This window comes from Amyelois transitella, chromosome 28 (assembly GCF_032362555.1).
Source record: "Amyelois transitella isolate CPQ chromosome 28, ilAmyTran1.1, whole genome shotgun sequence".
Lineage (NCBI taxonomy): Eukaryota > Metazoa > Arthropoda > Insecta > Lepidoptera > Pyralidae > Amyelois > Amyelois transitella.
The window spans coordinates 4,849,489-4,877,219 of NC_083531.1; the positions used below are offsets into that span (position 1 = coordinate 4,849,489).

Sequence of the window (27,731 nt, forward strand, 5' to 3'; positions counted from 1 at the left end):
ATAAATCTATTGATATAATGTAAATGGCGTTTTTTTTGACATAAATTGAAAAATTAGGAAAAAATCTATCAATATAATAAAATCGATTATTTTCTTAAGAAAAATCGATTATTTGTTAATCGATTTTTCATACTTAAAAAATAAATCGATTATATAAAAATCGATTTTTTATCAGCAATGTCACATCCCTAATCCAGGGAAAACTGTCAACAAAACATAAAATGACAGCTGCTTTTTTAGCCGTTGACATTACAACAAGAAACAGACAAGTTTTATTTGCTTAGTTCAATTTAGTATTTAAAAAAAGTCAATGTCAATGTCATTCACAGCTGAGCTCGGATAGAAAATTTTGATTTGTTTTGGTTAGTTTGAAGATCTTCGAGAGTTACAATAAAAATGACCAAACTAGCGGATAATGTTAATCCCGACGTTTACGAGAAAGGTTCCGAGCGAGAGGTAACTTCCGCAGACCACGACGAGGATGTAACAGATGAGTTTGACGAACGGGAAATTTTCGACCTTATCCGGAACATCAACGATCCTGAACACCCCCTGACCTTGGAGGAGCTTCATGTGGTGGAAGAGAAGAATATTGCGGTCAATAATAAGGAGAATACGGTGGACGTGACGTTTACGCCGACTATTCCTCATTGCAGTATGGCTACTTTGATAGGTTAGTGATATATAAATTATTAAGGGATATGTTAATGTAATAAATAATTTAACGGCCTCTGTTGCGCAGCGGCAGTGCCTGTGACACCGAAGGTCTCGAGTTCGAATCCCGGCCAGGAAATGATGGGTCTTGGATGTTTATCTATATAAGTATTTAGTATAAATATAGTATCATTGAGTTAGTATCTCGTAACACAAGTCTCGAACTTACATCGAGGCTAACTCAATCTGTGTAATTTGTCCAGTATATATATAGATAAATACAATCTTTATTTTGATTAGTTAAGAGAGGTCGCAGGCTTAGCAATAGACACAAGATCTAGCAAGTAGTCGCTAGAGGAGAGAGCTACTTGGTGAATGCTTAAAGTGACCATACATCCCGCTTTCGGCAGGATTGTCCCGCTTTCAGGCTGTCTGTCTTGCTGTCCCCAGCGAGAGCAAAAATATCCTGCATTTGCAAGCAAACCAAATTTTTATACTTATTTTATATCAACATTGCACTCAAATCTCGCTGACGAGAACAGTCAGTCAAAAATACTAAATGTACAGACAAATTATTATATGTATAGATAATTCCTTCCTTTGCTTCCTTACGAGACCTCGACGAGAGCGGACGTGTTTAGTGTTGTATTTGCAAAAGTTTAAAGGTGTACGCGCTTATCTATATCGTAACGATACGAGCAGTCAGGTCATATTCCTATCAACAATAACAGTGCAATTACGACCCATACAAATAACACTGCTCCCCGGTGCGGTGCGCGAGTGCGGCTACGGTAACCTACGAGCGCGGTTGCCCCTCCATTCCTTCGCAAGATAAAGACATCAAGGTTGGGATTTGTTTATCTCGCTCGCACCTGCGTGAAGGACGCTGGCCCGCCGCCGCTTGGTAAGGTGACTGGTGATAAAGGCTACGAGGCTACGACGCTTACCCGCCTACGTCTACGGCCAACCAGTGCAGTGCTACGACGATCTACGTGGATTTCTATTCATAACTACCTTACGAGTGTTTGAAGAATTCGGTCACAAAAATATCAAGTACAAATAAATAGGTTACCCAATCGCAAAGCTACCTAAAATGGCTACGCAAAGATCCCCACCGCCCATAAACAGAGTACAAAGCAATGAGCCACGCAACTTAGCACTCCCACAAATTGGTGACTCCTTAAGTCGAGCGCATTCGGATCCTAGTCTTAATGTTACACAGCGCGGCAATAACAAGCGCGTGCGCCGGGACAGTAATGATAAACCTATCGAGTCGACTGAGGATAGTACCTCGCTCAAAGCTTTGATTGCGGCTCAAAACACGAAGCTGGAAACTATTATTAACTCAATTAAAGATTTGCAAGGCCAAATGGGTGTCGTACAAAACTCAGTGGAGTTCATGTCGAGCAAATACGACGAGTTGCTGGGTCGTTGCGACGTCCTAGAGGAAGAGCGTAGCGCGGATAAGGCCTATATTAAACAACTTGAAGGAAGAATTGAGAACCTTGATAGAACTGGTAAAATGACGTGTATAGAAATAAAAAATATACCAGCCAGAAATAGAGAAACAAGGTCTGATTTGTGTGACTTGGTACAGTCAATCTGCAACGCCATTTGTGTTCCTTTGAATAAAGAGGATATAAAGAATATTTATAGACAGGGTACAAATAAACAAATTGTTGCCGAGTTTATAACAGTGACCAAAAGACAGGATATTTTGGCCGCGGTAAAGAAGTTTAACCGAACTGATACTGACAAGAAACTGAATACGTCACACATCAGCATGGAAGGTCCACCACAGCCAATTTATATAGCAGAATTATTAACGTTTAAAAACAAGAAGCTGTACGCGATGGCAAGGGACTCAGCCAGAATGCATAAATATAAGTTCTGCTGGATTGCACAGGGTTCAGTCTTTATGCGCAAAATGGAGGGATCTCCGGCGATCCGCATTAACGAAGAGAGTGATTTTGGCCTCATACAAAAGTGACTAGACAACCCAGCAACAAGCAGCATTATATATGGTTCCCTATATTTGAGCTACTTTTATAAGTTTTTATTATTATTTCTGTTTTTAGAGTACATGTTTAGTAACAATGGCAAGCTATCGACTTCGTACACACTAACACACCCACGCATCAAGACACATCCAAACAAAATCAACAAACAACACTACCCTTCTTTAAGTGCAACGCATTTCACACTCATATATATAAAATTATTCCAAACATTAATTACAAACCTACTACAACTTCAGTCTTACGAAACTTTATACTTTTACAAACAAAATTCGCAAACCCTAATGAAGAAATTATAACGGACATAGACGAAAATAACATCATTCCATGTGCAGAGGTTGGGTCTCCGTCTGAAACCCCGTCAATTTTAACATTTAATTATAACAATCAAAATACTCTTTCAATTATTTCTGTCAACATTAGAAGTTTCAACAAAAATTGGGACAGATTTTTAACATTTATAACTGACATAAAAATTTCTATTGATGTCATAGTGTTGACGGAGTGTTGGACGGATTCTGGATTTGTACCTGATTTGCTAAGCAATTACATATGTTATTACACAAAAAAAAGCTTAAATCAAAACGACGGAGTGGTTGTATATATCAAATCTAATATTCCGTGCACTTGCTCAGAACCAGTTGTTAGCGAAGGCAGTTGTCTTTTACTGAAAATTTCTAATGATTATTCACTCATTTGTTCATATAGATCACCCTCTTTTAAAAATCCAACTAAATATATAAACTCTATAGACGAAATCCTAAAATGCATAAAATCAAAAAATATAATCGTCACAGGTGATATAAATATAAACGTTCTTCCAGGGTATGATAACATATTCACAAATCTTTACTTAGAAATGATGAATTCACATGGACTTTTAACAGGTGTCTATAAACCAACCAGAAAAGAAAGATGTATTGATCATTTCATGGTCAAAACTAATTTAAAGGCCCAGACACTCATATATAACGATTTTACTGACCATAGACCTATACTTCTGGTGTTAGAAAAGGTAGACATAGATAAAAACGAAACTTCGTCTTACAATCTCAAACTTGACTACGAAAAAATAGGCAAAACACTGCAGATATATAATTGGTCTCCTTTATACTCGAATGATAGTCCTAATACTGCAGCTAATATACTAGTATCAACACTACAAAAAATCATCAATGACAACACAACCATTGTGGAAATTCCAAAAAAAGTCAGACCTATCAAACCCTGGATCACAATAGGATTAGTTAAATGTATGCGCAAACGCGATCAATTATATAAAACATACATTAAATCTCAAAACAATGATTCGCTTAAATTTGAATTTATTAATTATCGGAATATTTGTAACAAAATTATAAAAAATGCCAAAAAAACATACTTCCAAGCACTAATCCATGAAAACAAAGGCAACACAAAAAGGACATGGAAGGTTGTTAGGGAAATTTGTGGCTTATCGAAAAGTAAAACGACATGCGAGGAGCTACTGTCAATAAAAACTAATCCCAAAGACTCACTGACGGAAGTTAACTCATACTTTACATCCATAGGTAAAACTTTAGCAGACCAAACTCTTTCTAAACTTGGGACAACGCAGGATGTTCTAGCGAGTAAGATAAATTCAGACTGCAGCCCATCTAAATCGATGGCATTTATCCCAACGGAACCAACTGAAGTGCGTGACGTTATAATGAAGCTAAAATCTGAGTCTGCTCCAGGTATAGATAAAATTCTGTTGAAAAGACTGTATGATGCAGGTGTCAGAGGTGTCGTCCATGACTGGTTCAGGGATTACCTTACTGGCAGACAGCAATGTGTGAGAGTAAAAAGCCATAAAAGTACAGAAGAATACTGTTCATATGGTGTGCCACAAGGTAGTACGCTTGGACCTAGTCTGTTCTTGTTGTATATTGACACGTTATGTAGCCTGGATATCCCTGGAGCAGAATTGCTCATGTTTGCCGACGATACCGCGGTTATATTCCACGACAAAACTTGGGCTGGGGTGGAGGCTCTATCGGAAGCTGGACTTGCTAAAATTACATCCTGGTTGGAAAACAATCTACTAACGCTGAATACGGGCAAATCTAACTACATATGCTTTTTTAAAACTTCGGCATCATGTCCAACATCTGACTTCAAAATCAAAATACACACGTTTCCCTGTAATAGAGATTTCATAAAAAATAATAATTTCAACTTGTGCAATTGCTCATACTTAAAGCGGGTTCCAACAGTCAAATACTTAGGAGTAGTGGTTGACGAAAAACTATGCTGGGCTCCACACATCGCAGTTATTTCGGCTCGAGCAAGGAAACTAATTTACATATTTAAAAGACTAAAAATTGCTGGTGACCCTAAACTCCTAATGACAGTTTATAAAGCTCTCTGCCAGTGTATCCTCACCTACTGCATTACATCTTGGGGTGGCGCTGCCAAGACTTCCATCTTGGGGGTGGAGAGGGCCCAAAGAGCAATTATTAAGGTTATTCTGGGATTACCATTTCGCTATCCTACAACTTCATTATATGAACGAGCCGAAGTGTTGTCCGTACGGAAACTCTTCATTTTCACAAGTCTCATTAGGTTCCACAAACAAGTTGTGCCCAAACTCTCACTAGCTAACAGACGTATCCAGCGCTGCCTTGTCCCAAGAGTGGAGACAGTATTTGCTCGTAGATTCTACAATTATATTGCACCAAAACTGTATAATAAACTGCTAATAATAGACAGAAACATTACAAATATAAGTTACAACGCCTTTAAAAAATTCCTCTATAATTGGCTAAAAAATATGACATTTGATGAGACTGAAGAATTATTTATTGTAGTGATTTGATAGATATAATATAATTATAGTAAAACCGGCGCCATACTCACTCACACGCACACGCACAGGCACATGAACACGAACATGCACACGTACACACACTCATACACACACACGCTAACACACAACATGCACATTCTTTTTCACTATTGCTGATTCAGTGTTGTATTAGTTTAGATTTATCTTAAAAATTTCACTATATTTTGTTTTTTTTTCTCCTTTCGTTTACGGTATGAAGATAATGTAACTGACAATCGGAGGAAGCCTGACTCCCATACCACAGGGAAACCTTCAATGGGGGCCAGCACAACAAACTTATGTAAACTCATACTGAATAAACGATATTTGTATTTGTATTTGTATTTATAATTGACTTGTATATTAAGTATATAATATATTTTTTTATTTATATACAAAATTCCGTTAACGTCCCGCTCTGACGCCAAAAAACAATGGTCACGTTATGAAAGCTGATAGTCCATAAGTAAAGATCCTAGGTGCGCGGTTTTAAAGGCCTTCTGGGCTGTGAACAGGTGCACTGGGGAGACAAAAAAGGCGACTTAGGCTAGGCTCATGAACTTGGGATTAACTCGCCGAGCTTGCATGAAGAGAGTTATTAATGTGGATGAAACGAAGGAAGCATGCAGAGATTGTGGCAAGTGGAAACATGTAGTCTCTGCCTACCTACTAGAAAAAGGTGTGATATTATGTATGTATGTAATAATGAATAAAAAACAAATTGAATTTGTATTCAAATACATTCCAGGCTTATCGATCCGAGTGCAACTCCTGCGAGCCCTGCCCAGCCGGTTCAAAGTGACCGTATCGGTAACAGAAGGCACCCACATGTCAGAACATGCAGTCAATAAACAATTGGCTGACAAGGAACGAGTGGCGGCAGCTTTGGAGAACAACAATCTTGTACAGATTATCAATCAATGTGTTGCTGTCAAATAGGAACAATGACTTTTTATTTTTTAAATCATTTATTTTTCTCCGCAAAACAAGTGTCTTAATACTAAGGTACAAAGATTGTAGAAGTACTGCTAATAACTGACTAGGACATGTAAAACAAAACATAAATAAAAATAGGCATACATACTAACATATAGACACGTCTATATCGCTTGCGGGGTAGACAGAGCCGACAGTTTTGAAAAAAGTGAAATGCAATGCTCAGCTATACGGATCTATGATGGAAATGAGATTCAAATAGTGACAGGTTGCTAGCCCATCGCCTTAAAGAGGCATCCCAAGTTTATAAGCCTATCCTTTAGTCGCATTTTACGACATCCGTGGGAAAGATATGGGAGTGGTCCAATTCTCCATAAAATGCCGGGAATAAAAAAAAACAATGTAAATATAATATTTTTTTTGTAATAAGTCATATTTTGTTCTTTAATATAATGTAAATATTAGCAAATAAATGTAAGTAGTTGTTTATTTATTATTGTTTTATTGATTGTTATAATACTAGTCTAAGAATTGGCCGACTTCGCGTCATCCTTCAAATCGTCGTATGATGTTTGGTTCTGAAAAAGAAAAAAAAAAATTTATTTTCAACTCTGACATTTAAAAAACAATCGGCCGAATACTGAAACGTTACTCAAATCTTATACTCAGTTGAAGGGCTCTTAAATTTAAGCATATCTCAGATTAAAGTAGTATACTCAAAGGCTACTCAAATGATTTCAAGGCATACTCAGCTAAGCAGCTATCAAATAATTTAAATCATGGTAACATTCACGATGTCTCGTTCTAAGCAACATTTTTGAATGAAGAATATTTACAATGCTACTTAAATGAGTTAAAACAATTAAAGTTTTATTCGGTACACAAATAAAATAAAATTTCGGTTCGGTTTAAAATCATTATTACTAAATGTTCTGGTATTATTATAAAAATTATCACGAAAGTAAACGTAAACAATTACGACCAAATTGTCGTAGAATGAAACGTTCTAGCCTAATGACATGATACCTGACACTTGAGTGAGCGCGGTATTATTTTCGAAAAGTTTTTATTATTTACTCTTTACTTATATTATGGAAGAAAAAAGGAAACTAGTAAAAAAGTGAGTATAAACAATAAAATATATACTGTAAACAAACTGCCGTTTCGTTCAATTACAAATAAGATCATTGGATGTTTAACTTTATTGTATGTTTTTAGATACCAGAATATCATTGAAAATAAGGAAACGAATGCCAGCATGATTTTAAAGAAGCGTGAAGCTTGGGATTCTGTTTGCCAGCAGTACAATGCTGTTGCTGCAAGCGGCTTCAGAAGTTGGCAACAACTCCTCTCGTTATGAGAACCTCAAACAGAGGTCTAAAAAGAATATTGCCAAAGTGAATGTAATGTCTCCAATAATGAATAATAAGTGAATGTAATGTGATGTAAGAGGTAGAAAATTATACTATTTAATAAAGGTTTTATAAAAAAACACCATGTTTAATTAGAAAAATATGTATTGATTAATGTTGTCCTTACAAGAAAATTTTGATTGCCACTTGGCCCTATAGGTTGCGCTATAAGCTCATCTTCAATATTTGGTAATATAGGTTCTTCTGTCTCTTTGGAAACACGGAACCGGGCACGAAACTCCACATCATCGTATTTTTCAAATGCATTTAGCTTTTCTACATTTCGGCGACTCACTGTAGGTCTTTCATGATCAGAAAGAGACGATAGCGATGATGAAGACATTTTATAATGTTTAAGTTTCAATTTACAAATAAAAGCACAGATTTAGGAGACCTTTCGACCACTCTCAGACCTAAGAGACGCTCAAATTAGGAATGTGAAAAAAAAATCGATTATGGAAAAAATCGATTAAAAATCGATTTTTTTTAAAGTAAAAATCGATTTTTGTATGTGATTTTTTTAAAATTAATAATCGATTAAAATCGATTTTTATAATCATACAATAAATGCACTCCGACATTACGTTTTTGTCTTCTGGCTTGGAGCCCGGAACGCGAACTGCCAAAGAATACTATCATAGCTCCATAATATTACATTAACGCCATCTGTACATTCTTTCTATGCTCTTAAAACAGTTTAGATGATTAATTTAATCAAACATTCTCTAGATGGAATTAGTCGATGAACAGTATTTTACCGACATTCGGTTGATATTTTATTCATTATTCGTTGCTGAAACTTAATTTTTCAAACTTGATTGTTAAAAACTTTAATTTGTGTTGATTATATAAGAACTTACTGTTTCTGTTATTTATTTTTAATGAATAAATCTATTGATATAATGTAAATGGCGTTTATTTTGACATAAATTGAAAAATTAGGAAAAAATCTATAAATATAATAAAATCGATTATTTTCTTAAGAAAAATCGATTTTTTGTTAATCGATTTTTCATACTTAAAAAATAAATCGATTATATAAAAATCGATTTTTTATCAGCAATGTCACATCCCTAGCTCAAATCAATTTGACAGTTCGTTTGACAGTTAACTACCCTTGAGTAGCGTTTCAGTATACCAATTTTACACTGAGTGGCGTTTGATCGCAACTTAATTATGGGGTCATTTAAATTTAACACATGCTTATAATTTACGTTTGAGAATACGAATTTTGTGTTTAAGAGCTACTCAAACATTTAAGTAGCCGTTAAATATTTGAGTAACGTTTCAGTATTCGGGCGAATATTTGAGGCAAGAGTAGCTCATACCTACTTCTTCAAAAAGGTGCTACGGTACCTAACCTACTTTTATCAATTTTTAGAGATTTTTTTTACATTCTCCATTATTTCTTCGCTCCTAATATTTGCAGCGTGATGATATATAGCCTATAGCCTTCCTTAATAAATGGCCTATTCAACACAAAAATAATTTTTAGAGATAAGCGCGTTCAAACAAACAAACTCTTCAGCTTTATAATGACGGCCTCTGTGGCTCAGCGGTAGTACGCTTGTCTGTGACACCGGAGGTCCCGGGTTCGAATCCCGATCACGGCATGATGAGAAAAGAACTTTTTCTGATTGTCCTGGGTCTTGGATGTTTATCTATATAAGTATTTATTATAAAATATAGTATCGTTGAGTTAGTATCTCGTAACACAAGTTTCGAACTTACTTCGAGGCTAACTCAATCAGTGTAATTTGTCCCATATATATTTATTTATTATTTATTTATTTATTATAATATTATTAGTATATTAGTATCAGTATAGATAGTTCCTGAGATTAGCATCTTCAAACAAACAAGCTCTTCAGTTTTATAATATTAGTTTAGATGTATTTTAGAAAATAACTATATAAATTCACTTACACTCCACATGTCAGGATCCCAGTCCGGGAACAGCTTCCTGAACACGGCCGGTTCGTTACCCTGCTTCACGGAGATTACAACCGCTGAGTCCACAGTGCGGTCCAGCCCGTCATCATCTATGTACTCCTGGTGAACAAAAAAGATATGCATATTCATCACTTACAAGAAGAACTTCAAATATTTACATTATTATTAAGTATTTTTTTTGTAGATTCTTTTATGAGAATAAATTTCTTCTTTAACCGTAAAAAAGATATGCATATATATATACATATGGTCACGTCTATATCCCTTCTGGGCTAGACAGAGCAAACAGTCATGAAAAGACAGAATGGCCACGTTCAGCTATTTGGCTTAATGATAGAATTGAGATTCAAATAGTGATAGGTTGCTAGGCTATCGCCTAAAAAAGAATCACAAGTTTGTAAGCCTATCCCTTAGTCGCCTTTTACGACATCCATGTGAAAGAGATGGGGTGGTCCTGTTCTTTAATTGTATTGGTGCCGAAAACCACACGGCAAAAAGATATGTATTTCAATAATTAACGGCCTCTGTGGCGCAGCGGTAGTGCGCTTGTCTGTTACAGCGGAGGTTCCGGGTTTGAATCCCAGGAGCATGACGAGAAATGAACTGTTTCTAATTGGCCTGGGCCTTGGATGTTTATCTATATAAGTATTTATCATAAGATATAGTATCGTTGAGTTTGCCCCATTAGAAAAAATCTAACGGACGACGGAAATGCAACTTAAAAGAAATGCAATCAAAATAATGTACCTTACAATTTAAATTTATTGCATTTTTAATAAAATACTTACTACTTGACATTGTTATATTGAGCATATCAATAGGCTATTTGACAAAGTTCTAAAAACTATCTTAGGGTATTTATTTGTTTATAAGGAGCCCTAAAACTATACTTTTCTGTATTTATATTATAGCTATATATATTAGCTATTATATTAAAAAATCGAAAAAGAAAATGCAATATTCAAATATGCCGCCAAAACGCGACTTTTAGCAATATGGCGGCCATGGCATGAAGTGACGTAGATCTCGCATAAATATTATATAGAGCTTGTTGTGTTTGACTTTGACATAACTTCCCAATGTTGCCAACCTCAAATTGGAGTAAAAAACTGTCTTACACCCACAGTCTTTGTTTTTATCTGCTTTTAGACTTGCTGTCACTATTTATGTGGCCTTTCTTGATTGCAAACCCACTTTTGAAACTTCTCTAAATTATGTAAATTCTTACTTTGTCAATGTCGGTAAAACTCTTGCAGAAAACATAAGAAGTCAGATTAACTCTACTGCTACTTCCTCAACATCTCCCTACTGTAAAACTAATTCATCCCTGAATTCTTTTGTTCTTCTTGACACATCAGCTGAAGAGGTAGAAAATATCATAGATTCTTTAAGAGACGACTGCGCTGTTGGCTGGGATAATGTTTCTACATCATTTATAAAACGCAACAAAAAATTGTTAACTCCCCTTATTACCCACATCTGCAACATCTCCCTATCCTCCGGTATTTTTCCCTCAGCCTTCAAGAAAGCTGTAATCCACCCCATATATAAAAGTGGTGCAAAAGATCTTCCTAGCAACTACCGGCCTATATCTATTCTTCCGGCTCTTTCTAAAATTTTAGAGCGCCTCATTAATATCCGGCTCAAATCTTACCTTGAAGCGCATTCCGTTCTCTCCCCTAACCAATATGGCTTTCGCACAGGAAGATCTACTAATGACGCTGTTAATGAGTTGACTGACACTATAGTTAGAAATCTTGACAAGGGGAACAAGTGCGCGGGGCTGTTCTTGGACTTTTCTAAGGCTTTCGATACCGTTTCGATCTCTAATCTCCTGAAAAAGCTAGATTCTATCGGTGTAAGAGGTACACAACTGAAACTCTTCGAAAGCTACTTGACGGATCGATCTCAATGTGTGTCTATAAACCACAAAGTAAGCTCTGACCTGCCTATTCAGTATGGAGTTCCTCAGGGAAGTATCCTGGGCCCCACTATTTTTAGTCTATATTAACGATCTGTTTACACTAAATATTCCTCACTGTAAAGTCATATCTTACGCAGATGACACTGCTCTATTATTTTTTGCAAAATCTTGGGAAGACACATACCGTCACGCTCAGATTGGCTTAGACTCTGTTTCAAGTTGGCTACTACACAATCTTTTAACACTTAACGTCCAAAAAACCCAACTTATAAATTTCTCCATTTATAACTTAGTCTCCCATCGTAATGCTATTGCGAAACTGTCAATAACTGCTCACTCACATTTTATCCATAACAACACTTGTTTTTGTACTCCCCTAACTCCTTCTGCATCTGTAAAATACCTAGGTATTGTTTTAGACCAAAATTTGAACTTTAGATTACATATTAATGCTATGGCCGGCAGAATTCGCAAATTAATATATATATTTAAAAGATTAAGACATGTGGCACACCCAAAAATCGTGAAAATGGCTTATATTACCTTAGGACAGTCGTTACTAACATATTGTATAAGCTCCTGGGGAGGAGCGTGCAAGTCCATATTAATTAAACTTGAAAGAGCTCAACGAGCTCTTCTCAAGGTCTGTACCTCCAAACCATTTTCATATCCTACATTCCAACTATACCAATATTGTGAAGTATTAACTGTCCGACAGCTATACATCTTGCGGGTTATTACTCAACAGCACGGCAATACTCGTCATAACCCGAACCGACTCAACCGTCTTGTAGCTACCTCTTCTCTCTTCTTTACGAAATTTGCACATAGATTTACTTGTTTTACCGGACCCTTTTTATACAACAAGGCTCACTCAAAATTGGCTTTGGTAACACTTTCTACGTTCTCTTGTAAAAAATCTATCCTCAACTATTTGTTTTCCCTTAATTACGACGAAACTGAAAATCTCCTACATCCTCTTATCTGATTCGTTATTTATTTTTCTTGGTACGTATCTTATATTCACATGACTTATTTGATATTAAATATTATTGTAGATCTATGCAATTTATACTAACTTTTATCCCTCACTCCAAATTACATGTTACACGTCACTATATAGTTTAGCTCGTAAGTTCGTACTAACCACCCTTTAAAATGGTAAACCTTCTGAAAAATTGTTCTACTTATGAATTGTATGTACTTCTTCTTCAACCGCTGTGAGAGCATGGCGTACTGTTACACAGGCTTGAGTCTTTAACAGACGCCAGTCTCCACCAATATTTTGTACATTTTTTGTAATTTTTCTGTGCCTACGGAGACGAAATAAATACTTTTTTACTTTTTTTTTACTTTACTTTTTTTACTTTCAGTCTTTTTAAGGCTGTTGGCCTTTTTCACACTAAAAAAGATAAAGGCGTAAAGTTTCTTACCTTAATTATGTTACTCCTGACTGCTTTGACCCTCTCCGGTATGTTGGCGCCTTGCCAAAGGTACAATTCCTCTCCCGTGTCCAGGACGTAGACTCCATCGTCTGATAGATCCTGTAAACAATATTCATTAATATAATCATGTCTATATCCCTTGCGGGGAAGATAGAGCCAGCAGTTGTGAAAGACTGACAGGCTGTTAGGCTTAACGATAGAATTGAGATTCAAATGGTAATCCCAAGTTTATATAAGCTCATCCCTTAGTCGCCTTTATGACATCCATGGGAAAGAGATACAGTTATCCTGTTCTTTTTTATATTGGTACTGGGAACCACACGACACCAGAAAGAACAAAAAGATCTCATATTATTAACAAAAAAAAAGGTTTTAACTACCTTTTGATTCATTCGGAGTCGGACATTCATGAAAATAGTGACGTTATTGTATGTTAAACGTAGCAATATATTTAGACTCCGGAAGGAACACGTAAGGCTGTAAGAGTATCAGGGCACGGCCTGGATGTGAAAGTTTACCTCTTGTTTGAACTCGAGCGGCAACTCCTCAAACTTGACCTTGCCGGTGACAGTGACAGTGACAGCTGTCAGGTTGCGGGGCGCGGTCACCCGCCGGTTGTAGTTCAGCTTCCATCCTGACGCGTCTTCTTTCTCATCCGGAGCTCCTCCTGGAATGAAACTTCTTAGTTGATTCTGTTTTTGAGAATATTATGGACCATTAACTTTTATCCAACTTTCCTATAGATGTCGTAAAAGGCGACTATGGCTTATAAAATTGGGATTAACATCGTAGGCGATGGGCTAGCAACCTGTCACTATTGAAATCCTTAATCCAACTTCTTTCCGTCTTTTCAAGACTATTGGCTATTTCTACCCCGTAAGAGATGTAAACGTGATTATATGTAGGTATGTATGAGACTCCATCGACTCTTTTTTGGTAATTATAGTCTCGACTTCGTTTGTGATGTTTCGCTTTTTGCCAAATGTCAGTTTTTTCTGTTCCTATTATCCTTGTAGGTATACAAGGGCCGAATTGCCGTTTTCGCATCGCATGTCATAAAAAATCAATTAGAAGTTTTTTATTTTCGGAGTGGGTAACACTACAAACCTAGAGCATCCCAGAACTCGTCAGGCTCGCTCCCTTGCTCGACTTGTTCGACCTCCTTTTCATCCCCTACCACCTTCAGAACGAACTTCTGAGCAGCCTCGGCTTCGGAAGGTATTGACTCCTGGAAATTTTAATAGATTAAAACCTAACCTACCTAGTTTTATCGAATTTTATATGTACGTCTACATAGCTACTTTTTCCACATTAAGAAAAAATATATATGAACAGATAATGAGGTTTATTTAATTTAAAAATATTAATTTGTTCTTTTAGGCTCAGGTATTGTTGTTTTTTTTTAATTAATTCTTTAATTTTTTTTTAATATTTGTAAGTGTGCCTCCTAAACAATTATTTTTCCTTTACAAAATATAGATTTGGCGACATCACTTAAATCACACACCAACTGTCAATCACGGCGAAGAATGTGACGTGCTCAGCCAATAGCAACGAAGAGTCTAAATCGCGATTACAAAGATTTCACGGATTGGAGCATAAATACTATCTCCGACTCAACATTGTCTGTCGCGCGGTTCCCCAGGCATTACACTAGCCTACAGGAAGATATTCTATAGCTTATAGAACATCTTCCTATATAATTATATATTTCCTGTATATATAATTTATCATTTTAAGTTATGTGACGTCAATAAGTGATACCTTGTATCCAATTTTGAAAATTAATCTATTCTATTTTAATCTACTTAAATTTTTCATTGCATCGGATAAGACAAGTAGCAGATGTTGTCTAGTTAAGCCAAGAGACGTGATAATAATGCGACGTATTAAGATAATGCCGAAATACGTAAAATGACGAGATGTCAACTAAACAATTTTTCTAGCTACAAACAAATTTACCTTCCCAGACCAAACGTAGACTTTGTCGGCAGTCTCCAACACAAAGACATCGTCATCCTCCAGCACTGAACCTGATTCCTCAACTTGGCACGCGCGCATGTCAACACCTAACTCGGTACCTTCCACCTGCACAGATATTACAGTTGTGTTAACATTATAAAAAAAAAAAAAATATTTGTCGTGCCGTGCCGTGCCGTGTGGTTCCCGGCACCATTACAAAAAAGACAAAGACCACTCCATCTCTTTCCTATGGATGTCGTAAAAGGCGACTAAGGGATAGGCTTGCAAACTTGGGATTCTTGTTTTTTAGGCGATGGGCTAGCAACCTGTCTCTTTTGAATCTCAATTCTATCATTAAGTCAAATAGCTGAGCGTGGCCTATCAGTCTTTTCAACACTGTTGGTTGTGTCTTCCCCACTAGGGACATAGACGTGACGATATGTATGTATGTATTTTTATTTGTAGGCAACACAGTTTTTGATTTTGACGTTATGTGTGAGTAAGCCGCGTTTTGTTTTGGGTTATTGAATTGAAAAATTCAAGTTTTGTGATCGATTCTTAAATGAAACAGCGATAGTCCCTGGCTACGAGGGCTGGTCTAGTTGTGATGGAAAACGAACCAAGAAACCGAAGGTCGAGCCAGAACTATCGTTCCAGTTTCATGTCCACCACTTACCCTAAATAGGCGTATTTTGTCGTCATCATATGATTTTTTGGAGTTTGTAGCTTTGTAATCTTCGTCTTTGCCGCCAAAGACAATGGCGAGATCGCCTGAAAAAAAAAATTGAAATTAAAACGACTACATCAGTTAATTGAGACTTATAATGCGTCGTGTAGATGATCCACTATATTGATTCTTTTCAGAGAAATATATGTCATTCTAGAGGACATATGTAAGACAAGCTGTGCCCGCGACTTCGTCCGCGTGGAATTGTTATTTTAGACATCATTGAAGCCCTCATGGATGAATAAAATTTGCCCCGTTTTTTTTCACATTTTCCATTATTTCTTTGCTCCTTATAGTTGCAGCGTGATGTTATATAGCCTAAAGGCTTCCTCAATAAATGGTCTATTCAACAACACAAAAATATTTTTTTAATTCGAACCAGTAATTAGCGCGTTCAAACAAACAAACAAACTCTTCAGCTTTATAATATTAGTATAGATATACATATATGTATTTCTATTTTTGTAAAGAAAATAAATGAGGTGTTTATTGTTATTTATATTACATACATACTTACATACATAAAATCACGCCTTTTTCCCGTAGGGGTAGGCAGAGACTACATCTTTCCAGTTACCACGATCGCTGCATATTTCCTTCGCCTATTCCTTATATTAGTTACATGTACTAAAAGCGCTTTAAATATGGAAGTGAAAGGTTCAAGAAATAGGAGAAGACCGAAAAAGAGATGGATGGACGCCGTAAAGGATAGTATGAGGAGAAAGGGAGTGACCGGTGAGATGGTAATAGACAGAAGTAATTGGAAACAATTAACATACTGTGCCGACCCCGCGCAGAAAGTGCGAAAATGTAACGACGAAGAAGAAGTACTTATTCCTTATCCACACTAATAATAAAGAGGAAAGATTTGTATTTTTGTATGTTTGTGTGGAATTAACTCATGTGTCATATTAGTGTCAATGTCATTGTCAAGAGAGTTTGTAACGGCCATACAAGACAATAAATCAGTTGGGCATTGCGTCATCATGCAAGCGAAGCTCGAATGTGTTTTATTTATAAATATCCTAAACAATCATAAATTCCTATATGAAACAACTCAAAAACTACTGGTCCGATTTTGATAAAATTTGGCACAAATATAGAATAGACCTTCAAAAGTGACATAGGCATAAATTTGTTTTTACTCTTTGTTTATTTAAAAAAAAACACAAAGATATGTCCACCCGTGCGAAGCCGGGGCGGGCCGCTAGTCTTTTATATAATAGAAACTTGCCTTTGAAAATGCTCAAAAAGTGCTTGGGCTCTTTACCCTGAGGCACTTTGACCACGGTCACGTTGTCCAACTCCTGCTCAAGGTCAGAAGTCAGCTCGTAAGCTGAAGTCTTGTCTTGCGATGAAGCGTCGGCACCCTTAAAAGATATACATACATACATACATACACATGGTCACGTTTATATCCCTTGCGGGGTAGACAGAGCCAACAGTCTTGGAAAGACTAGATATATATACATACATATGGTCACGTCTATATCCCTTGCGGGGTAGACAGAGCCAACAGTCTTGGAAAGACTGAATATGGCCACGTTCAGCTGTTTGGCTTAATGATAGAATTGAGATTCAAATAGTGACATGTTGCTAGCCCATCGCCTAAAAAAGAATCCCAAGATTGTAAGCCTATCACTTAGTCGCCTTTTACGACATCCATGGGAAAGAGATGGAGTGGTCCTATCCTTTTTGTATTGGTGCCGGGAACCACACGGCACCATACATACATACATAAAATCACGCCTTTTTCCCGGAGTTGTAGGCAGAGATTACATCCTTCCACTTGCCACGATCTCTGCACACTTCCTTCGCTTCATCCACATTCATAACTCTCTTCATGCAAGCTCGGCGGTTTCGGGTACTCTTGCACTGACCCTTTGCGAAGACGTCCTTAACTTGATCAAGATACGTTCGTCTAGGCCTTCCCACTTCGACCTTTCTCTCCACAAGTATTCAAATACACACAGAAATACACATACATACATATGATCACGTCTATATCCCTTGTATATATATAATCAGGATCTCGGAAACGGCTCCAACGATTTTCATGAAAGTTACAGATTAGGGGCTTTTCGGCTCAAGGAATCGATTTATCAAGGTCCTAGGTTCGAGAAAAGCTCGGTTCCCAAGATATATAAACATTTCAAAAACCGCGTTTTAAGAAACTATATCAGCGCCATCTCTGGTGGTCAGGTACCAACCAGGTACTGTTATTTTTATGTGCAATAAAGTGTTTACAAACAAACAAACAAGAAAGATATAGTCAGAACTCTGCCCTGGTATAACTAAAATGCCGTTATCTGCCAAATCCTTGTTTTAAGTAAAACGTCAAAATAGCGGTAAAAATTTAAACTGATGCCATTCATCAATGAGAACGCCTATTTATGACTTAAAGGTAGTACCTAAAAGTCGTATATACCTACAGATCAAAAGAGATTTTTTTTCTTATTCTACTGGTAAAAAAGGTGAAAATCCTGAAGTCAGATCACGGCGTTTTAGTTTTACCACGGCAGAACTTACAATCCACAAGTACAAGACGTAAGCGTCTTCACCACTGTCATTGGTGTATTGGTATTTGACCACGTAGACCTCGCTCTGGTACAGCAAAGACAGACCTGACTCGAACCTCTCCGTTACGTCTTCCTGGTCACCAGCGAACCTGGTAATGGAAAGAGAAGACATACATACATATAATCACGTCTATATCCCTTGCGGGGTAGACAGAGCTAACAGTCTTGTAGACTGATAGGCCACGTTCAGCTATTATACAAAAAAAGAATAGGACCACTCCATCACTCTCCCATGGATGTCGTAAAAAGCGAGGGATAGGCTTATAAACTTGAAATTCTTCTTTTAGGCGATGGGCTAGCAACCTGTCACTATTTGAATCTCAATTCTATCATTAAGCCGAATAGCTGTAAGCTGAAGAGTTTGTTTGTTTGTTTGAACGCGCTAATCTCAGGAACTAATGGTTCGAATTGAAAAATTATATTTGTGTTGAATAGACCATTTATCGAGGAAGGCTTCAGGCTATACAACATCATGCTGCAACTATTACGAGCGAAGAAATAATGGAAAATGTAAAAGAAAAAAGAGGAAAATTATTCATCCTTGAGGGCTTCAATGATGCCCATAATAACTATTCCACGAAATCGCAGCTAGTAAATAAATAAAAGTAAATTATGTTACCTAGTGACAGTGAGACTGCCTTCCCCCTGATCTGGCATGTATCCCCGGGCTGATGCGCTCTTTCCAATCTGCTTGGCGGCCGCAGCAGACTCTTCTGCATCCCCAGAGTAGTATCCTGCATCTGTTATTTTAGAATTAGCATTTCTGTTAATCTTACCATGGTTTAGAACCGGTTTTCTTAAACTTTAAATTGGAAAAAAGCAACGATCTCTGTTAGTCGCGCGCGCTTTTTGTAACTAGGTATAGTTTAATTCATTTTTCAAGTAAGACAATAATGGAGAGTCCTATTCTTATTTCTATTGGTGCCGGGAACCACACGGCACTTTATTGCAAAATTAAACATAAGCTGTCGGAACACTTAGTGGTTGAAAATCAGAAATTTTACTTACCAGCGTCCGACATCATGCCTTTGACAGAATAACCGCTGTTCACAGTATCCCAATTGTGGAAGTATTGCTTGAAATTGGAGCACTCAACGCCTTCTGCTACTCTCGTGACATGAACCTGAAATTAATTGATAAATTTACACTTGGACATCAATTTTTTGTATGTAATTAACGAAGGTGTTCCACAAGGAGGTTTAATAGGTCCTTTTTTAATTATTTTAAATAAATTATTAAAACATCGTCCTTGTAAAGGGTCAGGTCAAAAGTACCCGAAACCGCCGAGCTTGTATGAAGAGAGTTATGAATGTGGATGAAGCGAAGGAAGTATGCAGAGATCATGGCAAGTGGAAAGAGGTAGTCTCTGCCTACCCCTCCGGGAAAGAGGCGTGATTTTATGTATGTATGTATGTAAATTATTAAAAGAGGACCAGTCTTGAAAAGACTGATAGGCCACGTTCAGCTGTTTGGCTTTATAATGGAATTGAGATTCAAATAGTGACAGGTTGCTAGCCCATCGCCTAAAAGAAGTCGCCTTTTACGACATCCATGGGAACGAGACGGAGTGGTCCTATTCTATTTTTTATTGGTGCCGGGAACCACACGGCACGATCAATTCTACTTATATTTATTTTTACTCACCCAAGCCGGATATCCCTTCGCGTCCAAATACTTCTGGACAATATCATAATAGTTCTTCTTGGTTTCACCGTCCACATCGTCACCCAGCCAGATGTAGATTCCACTGCAGGGCGTATCCAGAATGTACACTTCCTGAAAATCAAATTAAATAATGTAACCTTTAAACCAGGACTTATTTTTTTACACATATACATTATGTTCACGTCCATATCCCTTGTGGGCTAGACAGAGCCAACAGTATTGAACAGACTGATAGGCCACGTTCATCTATTTGGCTTAATGAATGTAGAATTGAGATTTAAATAAAGTAAAGATAAAGTTGTGGACGGAATTTGTTACAGTTTGAAAAGAAAGAAAGAAGGTTTTATCTTATATATAAAATTCTCGTGTCACAATGTTCGTTCTAGTACTCCTCCGAAACGGCTTGACCGATTCTCACGAAATTTTGTGAGCATATTGAGTAGGTCTGAGAATCGGCCAATGTTTATTTCTCATACACCTCAGTGATAAGGGTTGTCCACTCTCAACATTTTAACTAGAAATTACTTAAAAATTATTTATATGGCAAAACAACCGTGTGGTTCCCGGCACCAATACAAAAAGAATAGGACCACTCCATCTCTTCCCTATGGATGTCGTAAAAGGCGACTAAGGGATAGGCTTACAAAATTGGGAATTCTTTTTTAGGCGATGGGCGAGCAACCTATCACTATTTGAATCTCAATTCTATCATTAAGCCAAATAGCTAAACGCGGCCATTCAGTCTTTTCAAGCCTGTTGGCTCTGTCTACCCCGCAAGGGATATAGACGTGACCATATGAATATATGTATGTATGGCAAAACAACGTTTGCCGGGACAGCTAGTACGAGTATCTTATAAATGCTACCAGAGCGAAGCGGAAATTAATACTTACATCGGAAGCCAACTGTTTCTGCTTGAACGGCTTGTTCAGAGCCACCAGATCCAGGTCATCGCCGACCAACACCTTGTACAGGTAAACGGCGTTGATGTCTGCGCGGGAGTAGCCCTGGAAATTAAGTCAAAGTACTAACAACTAGAGATAAATAAATAATAATAAATAAAAATATATTTTATTTAAACCTAAATCAAAATTTAGTACACTCTGTACCTACATAAATCTATTTAAAATTGGCAATCCATAAACAATATATTATCAAATCTCATACATACATACATATAATCACGTCTATATCCCTTGCGGGGTAGACAACAGCTGAGCGTGGCCTATCAGTCTTTTCAAGACTGTTGGCTCTGTCTACCCCACAAGGGATATAGACGTGACCATATGTATGTATGTATGTATGTGTATGATGTGAAAATAACTTTTTCTGATTGGCCTGGGTCTTGGATGTTTATCTATATAAGTATTAATTATAAAATATAGTATCGTTGAGTTAGTATCTCGTAACACAAGTCTCGAACTTACTTCGAGGCTAACTCAATCAGTGATATTTGTCTCTTATATATTTATTTATTTATTATTGTGTATTTACCTCTGAGGCGTCATCATCTTGAATGTCATCTTTAGATCCAGATCCTAATGCGTTGAAGAACAAAGCTACATCATCGTCGTCGGAGAATTCATCTGCAAAAATGATGGTACATTATGATGGGTAGTTTATTACCGCTTCTTCTGCACTGACGCCTTGGAAGCGGCAGTAAAATTAGTTTTAAGTAATTCATTTGACGTCAACCAATGTTGTTAAACCGAACGTTTTGACAATTACCAAGCGATATGAAGTATCCTATAATAATGAATAAAAATTTTGAATTTGAATTTGGATTTTGGTACTTGTACACACGGCGCAAGAGTGCTCTGGGCCACATCCCATAGACTAATCAAAGCGAAGTGCCACTGGAATCTCCTGAGTCCACCATGAAAGGCTATTATGTCAAGCTCGGGCCACATTATGTTAATCTATATCTATATAACTATATACGGACGGAGTCGCGCGCGGAAGCTAGACATTATATCCAAGCATTATAATATATTAGCCAGCCATATAATCCTTCGTGCTGAAATAGGTTGTAGCGGGAGCGATGATTCGGCTCGACCGCCACCAAAGGGAAGATCTACCGCCAGGCTGGTGTGATGCCTGGGGAACCGCGGCTCCGACGATGTTGTGTCGGAGGTTGTATATATAGCTCCATTCCGTGAAATCTCTGAAATCGCGATTTAGATTCTTCGCTGCTATTGGTTGAGCGCGTTAATTTCTTCGCGATGATTGACAGTTGTTGTGAGATTGGATGTTGTGACGAGTGGCGTAGAGATGTCGCCACGAGGTATTCCAACAAAGCTCATCATTAATGTACTTTTTGACTTACCAATGATTTCAATTGTAGCTCTCCCATTATGCTCCTCGAATCTCAACTGGTTGGCAACGCTGATGATCTTTCTGCGCTGCGTCGCCTTGGCTCCCTCCGGCATCAGCACGAAGATATCATGTTCCACTTCCAGGATGAAGCAGTTCTCTTTGGTGAGGGACGAGGCGTCTGCTGGTACCTGATGTGGAAAAGGTGATTTATTTACCAGCTGCGCCCGCGACTTCGTCCAAGTGGAATAGTTGTGTTGGGCATCATTGAAGCCGTCGGGGATGAATAATTTTACCCGTTTTTTCTTTCATGTATTCCATTATTTCTTGGCTATTTAAAGTTGCAGCGTGATTTTATATAGCCTTAAGCCTTCCTCGATAAAATGTCAATTCTACGCAAAAAATATTTTTTCAATTCGGACCAGTAGTTCTTGAGATTAGCGCGTTCAAACTAACAAACAAACAATCAAACAAACCCTTCAGCTTCATAATATAGATTCGGACCAGTAGTTCTTGAGATTAGCGCGTTCTAACAAACAAACTCTTCAGTTTTATAATATTAGTATAGATTCGGACCAGTAGTTCTTGAGATTAGCGCGTTCAAACAAACAAACATACAAACAAACAATCTCTTCAGCTTTTTAATATTAGTATAGATGTTGTTATATAGCCTAAAGCCTTCCTCGATAAATGGTCTATTCAACACAAAAAGAATTTTTCAATTTAGACCAGTAGATCCTGAGATTAGCGCGTTAAAACAAACAAACAAACAAACTCTTCAGCTTTATAATATTAGTATAGATTAAACCAACCTCGTCAATCCTCATGTTGTCACAGCCGGAAAGTCTCAGCAGTCTCTTCTCAGCCCCAGCGTTGGTCTCCACCTCGTTGAAGCCAGACTCATTGCCACCTTCCAAGTATCTGATTGCTGTCAGAATGGTCAGTGTTGAAATTTATGTAAAGAATAGCGTTGAAAATTCGGAAAGAAACAAATTGTTTTTTTTTTTCGGTGAAAGAAACGTTTTTTCGTTTTTTTCGCTTTGTTTCGAAAAATAAAAAAAAAACGATTGGGAAAAAATACGTATAATTACCAATTTTTAAAACAATGATGCATATTGTACGGTAATCAATACTTTTCTTATTGTATTTTTCCGTTTCTTTGATATTTTTCCGTTTTATTAATAAAAAACATGAAATATTTCATTCTTATTTTTCTTGAAACTTTCGTAAAAAACTTGTATAAATACGAGGGAATTTGAAAAAATACCGCTTTTTTCAACCCTAGTAAAGAATCGCTTCATTTCCCACTATTTGTCATACTATTAAGTCCATAACTTAAATAGTAGCTATCAACCTCTTTTTCACATGTTACTGGCCAGTTATAAAAATTTTCATTTTTTTGTTTTTTATTTAGGAACTTTAGTGAAAAAAATTTGAAAATCAAAACTAACTACGCAATAGTTCATGAAAGAGGTAATTTTAGGGCGTGGTTCCCGGCACCAATACAAAAAAGAATAGGACCACTCCATCTCTTTCCCATGGATGTCGTAAAAGGCGACTAAGGGATAGGCTTATAAAATTGCGATCCTTTTTTTAGGCGATGGGCTAGCAACCTGTCACTATTTGGATCGCTAGTAATAAAGAGAGATGATTTGAATTGTTTTTTCTAACGAACAAACTCAATAACAACTGAACAAATTTTTATGAAATTTGGCACTTAGATAGAATAGACAGGACGGAAAGGTCGGAGTGGGAAGACCTAGACGAACGTATCTTGATCAAATTAAGGACGTCCTGGTAAAGGGTCAGGTCAAAAGTACCCGAAACCGCCGATCTTGCATGAATAGAGTTATGAATGTGGATGAAGCGAAGGAAGTATGCAAAGATCGTGGTAAGTGGAAAGAGGTAGTCTCTGCTGCCTACCCCTCCGGGAAAGAGGCGTGATTTTATGTATGTATAGAATAGACCATTAGGAATGACATAGGCTATAGCCTATATTAATATTAAATAGACTTTTTTCTAGAACATTCCACGGAAGCGCGAACCCTTAGAAAAGTTAGCTAGTTAATTAAGCAACAAACCTGGCTGGAAGTACCCCAAGAACTGGCTGGACTCGTGACCCTGGACTTCCCTGTGCTGAACCGCCTTGCCGCCCAGCATATCGTCCAGCGTCACCGTCAAGATGGCTGCCGACCCCTTCTTGTCTTGGGTAGTCTTCGCGCCGAGCCAAAAATGTGCATCGTAGGAGAGGGCTGAATCGCTTCGTCCTGTTGTCTGTAAATAATACATACATACTTGTTATAATCACGTCTATATCCGTTGCGGGGTAGACGGAGCCAACGGTGTTGTAAAGATTGAGAAGTCACGTTCAGCTGTGGTATTCATGATGGAATAGAAATTCTAATAATGGCAGATGAAATATCGAGATGAATCCAAACTTTACAAGCCTATTCTTAAGTCGCCTTTAACGACATATGGAGTTGCTCTACTCTAAAGAGCCGGAAAAAACCCGAAAATTCAAAATTAAATGAAAAAATATGAAATTATGTGTGAATAAGTACTACACTGCAGCATTTTCACCGAAAGATCTCTTAAATTTAAATCGTGAACGATTACTCATTGTCTACATTAAAAAACATGAATGAATGTAAAAAACAAATTATTCCAATACGAATATTTCGTCAAATAAATTGAGTTGATGAATTGAGCAACCTTATTTTTTTGGAATCGGTCATATTTCTAGGGGTAAACCAGACATTTCTGCTTTTAAGAGAAAGAAGTCTTTGGGCTAGGAAGTCAGGGTTCTCTTGAGTGATGGCTTAATAAATAAGTACCCGGTTACCGATGTACAAGAGATGGTGCTGATATATGTAGTTTCTTAAAACGCGGTTTTTGAAATTTTTATAATATATTTTGGGAACCGAGCTTTTCTCGAACCTAGGACCTTGATAAATCGATTCCTTGAGCCGAGAAGCCCCTAATCTGTAACTTTCATGAAAATCGTTGGAGCCGTTTCCGAGATCCTGATTATATATATACAAGAATTGCTCGTTTAAATATATTAGATATAAATATACATACCCGGGACAAATTAATCTCAATTCCATCTTACAGCCAAACAGCTGACCGTGGCCTAGTAGTCTTTACAAGACTGTCGGCTCTGTCTACCCCGCAAGGGGATATAAGACGTGATTATAATTATGTATGGGACAAATTACATAGATTGAGTTAGCCTCGAAGTGAGTTCAAGACTTGTGTTACGAGATACTAACTCAACGATACTTACTGTATTTTATAAATAATACTTATATACTTATATAGATAAACATCAAAGACCCAGGCCAAAAAGAAAAAGTTCATTTCAACATCATGGCCCGGCCGGGATTCGAACCCGGGACCCTCCGGTGTCACAGACAAGCGCACTACCGCTGCGCCACAGAGGCCGTTTTATAATAAACAAAAAACGGCAAATGTATTCCACTCACCTTCAAAATTATGTATGAGTCGCCGTTGTAGAATTTTCCATACGTTTTAGAGTCCACGGGGACAGGCTCGAATTTCTGTAAAAAATAATAATAATTATGTGCCGTGTGGTTCCCGGCACCAGTACAAAAAAGAATAGGACCACTCCTCCATCTCTTTCCTATGGATGTCGTAACAGGCGACTAAGGGATAGGCTTACAAACTTGGGATTATTTTGTTAGGCGATAGGCTAGCAACCTGTCACTGTTTGAATCCCAATTCTATCATTAAGCCAATAGCTGAGTGTCGCCTATCAGTCTTTTCAAGACTGTTGGCTCTGTCTACCCCACAAGGGATATAGACGTGACCGTATGTATGTATGTAAAACAAATTATAAGTACACGCGTCTCAAGATACACCCGGGCAACCTCTTATATACCAATCAAGGCAAGGCGATACAAAACATCGTGAGGAAATCTGCATTCAGGCAACTGGATGTGTAATACCTACATACAATCACGTCTATATCCCTTGCGGGGTAGACAGAGGAAACAGTCATGAAAGACTGATAAGCCACGTGCATCTGTTTGGCTTGATGATAGAATTGAGATTCAAATAGTGACAGGTTGCTAGTGTATAAGTCGTATCCCTTAGTCGCCTTTTACTAGGTACATACATGGTTAAGAGAAGGAGTGGTCCTATTGTTTTTTTTTTATTATTGGTGCCGGGAACCACACGGGTCTAAATTTGACGAATTCTACTCTTATTATCGAGCCAAAAAGGTGAGCGTGGCCAATCAGTCTTTTGAAGACTGCTGGCTCTGTCTACCCCACAAGGGACATAGACGTGACCATATGTGTGTATGTATGTATGTTATTATTAGGGGATGATGACTGTATGTACGTAAATTTAGACGCACATAAATGTAATATAGATTTATTGATTATCATTCAAATCAACAACCAATCATTATAGACTGCGTCGCTCATATGAATATTTAAAATGGAATAATTGTTTTTTTATATTTTTAGCGTCTAGCGTCAGTGGTCGATTGAAAAAGTGTGACGTTCAAGAAGACACGTCAGGTTATAATCCTACATCTACTGCCGAGAACCACACGGCAGTGATCTGATCCCGATACATACATACATACATAAAATCACGCCTCTTTCCCGGAGGGGTAGGCAGAGACTACCTTTTTCCACTTGCCACGATCTCTGCATACTTACATACATACATAAAATCACGCCTCTTTCCCGGAGGGGTAGGCAGAGACTACCTTTTTCCACTTGCCACGATCTCTGCATACTTACATACATACATAAAATCACGCCTCTTTCCCGGAGGGGTAGGCAGAGACTACCTCTATCCACTTGCCACGATCTCTGCACACTTCCTTCGCTTCATCCACATTCACAACTCTCTTCACGCAAGCTCGGCGGTTTCGGGTACTCTCGACCTGACCCTTTACCAGGACGTCCTTAATTTGATCAAGACCCGTTCGTCTAGGTCTTCCCTCTGATTCTGATCACGATACTTACATCAATAGTCCAAATTTCCAGTCCAGGACTTGCTCCGGCGTCGGCAAAAGCTGGATGCTCCATCACACGACCTTTTTTTACCGCGTAAAATGACACACTGACTAAACCAGCCGAATTATTGATTGTTTGATAAGTCTGACTCATTCTAACCTTATCAGATTGTAACTATACAGGCGTTAGTTTTTGTGTTTTTCTTATCAGATATCAAGAGTTATTATAGAGAGTGTCGGTGGTTGAATCGGTAAGGTGCCCGGTTAGAATGCGTGATGCGCAGAAAGGCACATGTTCGAAT

The 27,731-nt window shown here is 37.6% G+C and overlaps 2 protein-coding genes across 3 annotated transcripts; one reads left to right on the plus strand and one right to left on the minus strand.

The window, feature by feature from the left end:
* Nucleotides 1–339: 339 nt before the first annotated feature.
* On the plus strand, nucleotides 340–6,945 carry LOC106137554 (MIP18 family protein galla-2). The gene is made up of 2 exons (XM_013338403.2): nucleotides 340–673; nucleotides 6,269–6,945. Exons 1-2 carry the CDS (start codon nucleotides 397–399, stop codon nucleotides 6,457–6,459), a joined length of 468 nt encoding a protein of 155 aa, XP_013193857.2. The 5' UTR covers nucleotides 340–396; the 3' UTR covers nucleotides 6,460–6,945.
* Nucleotides 6,864–27,613, minus strand: LOC106137538 (gelsolin-like). 2 transcript variants are annotated; one of them, XM_060952218.1, is made up of 19 exons: nucleotides 27,440–27,613; nucleotides 25,922–25,996; nucleotides 24,518–24,710; nucleotides 23,249–23,364; nucleotides 22,450–22,627; nucleotides 21,618–21,709; nucleotides 21,017–21,130; nucleotides 20,103–20,234; nucleotides 19,467–19,581; nucleotides 19,078–19,198; nucleotides 18,409–18,547; nucleotides 17,114–17,249; nucleotides 15,829–15,923; nucleotides 15,153–15,278; nucleotides 14,298–14,418; nucleotides 13,709–13,857; nucleotides 13,179–13,289; nucleotides 9,795–9,920; nucleotides 6,864–7,034 (listed from the first exon to the last, which is right to left on the minus strand). In XM_060952218.1, the coding sequence occupies exons 1-19, from the start codon at nucleotides 27,581–27,583 to the stop codon at nucleotides 6,981–6,983; spliced, it is 2,337 nt and encodes a 778-aa protein (XP_060808201.1). In that variant the 5' UTR covers nucleotides 27,584–27,613; the 3' UTR covers nucleotides 6,864–6,980. The 2 variants fall into 2 exon arrangements, with proteins under 2 accessions (XP_060808201.1, XP_060808202.1); XM_060952219.1 differs by having other exon boundaries at nucleotides 20,103–20,230; nucleotides 21,013–21,130.
* Nucleotides 27,614–27,731: the final 118 nt, after the last annotated feature.

Coding starts and splice junctions, on each gene's coding strand:
- LOC106137538 (XM_060952218.1), bottom strand. CDS start 27,583: ATGAGTCAGACTTATCAAACAATCAATAATTCGGCTGGTTTAGTCAGT. Junction 21,131..21,617: donor AAGATGATGACGCCTCAGAG/GTAAATACACAA, acceptor CTTAATTTCCAG/GGCTACTCCCGCGCAGACAT. Junction 18,548..19,077: donor GGCAGTCTCACTGTCACTAG/GTAACATAATTT, acceptor TTCCATTACCAG/GTTCGCTGGTGACCAGGAAG.
- LOC106137554 (XM_013338403.2), top strand. CDS start 397: ATGACCAAACTAGCGGATAATGTTAATCCCGACGTTTACGAGAAAGGT. Junction 674..6,268: donor CAGTATGGCTACTTTGATAG/GTTAGTGATATA, acceptor AATACATTCCAG/GCTTATCGATCCGAGTGCAA.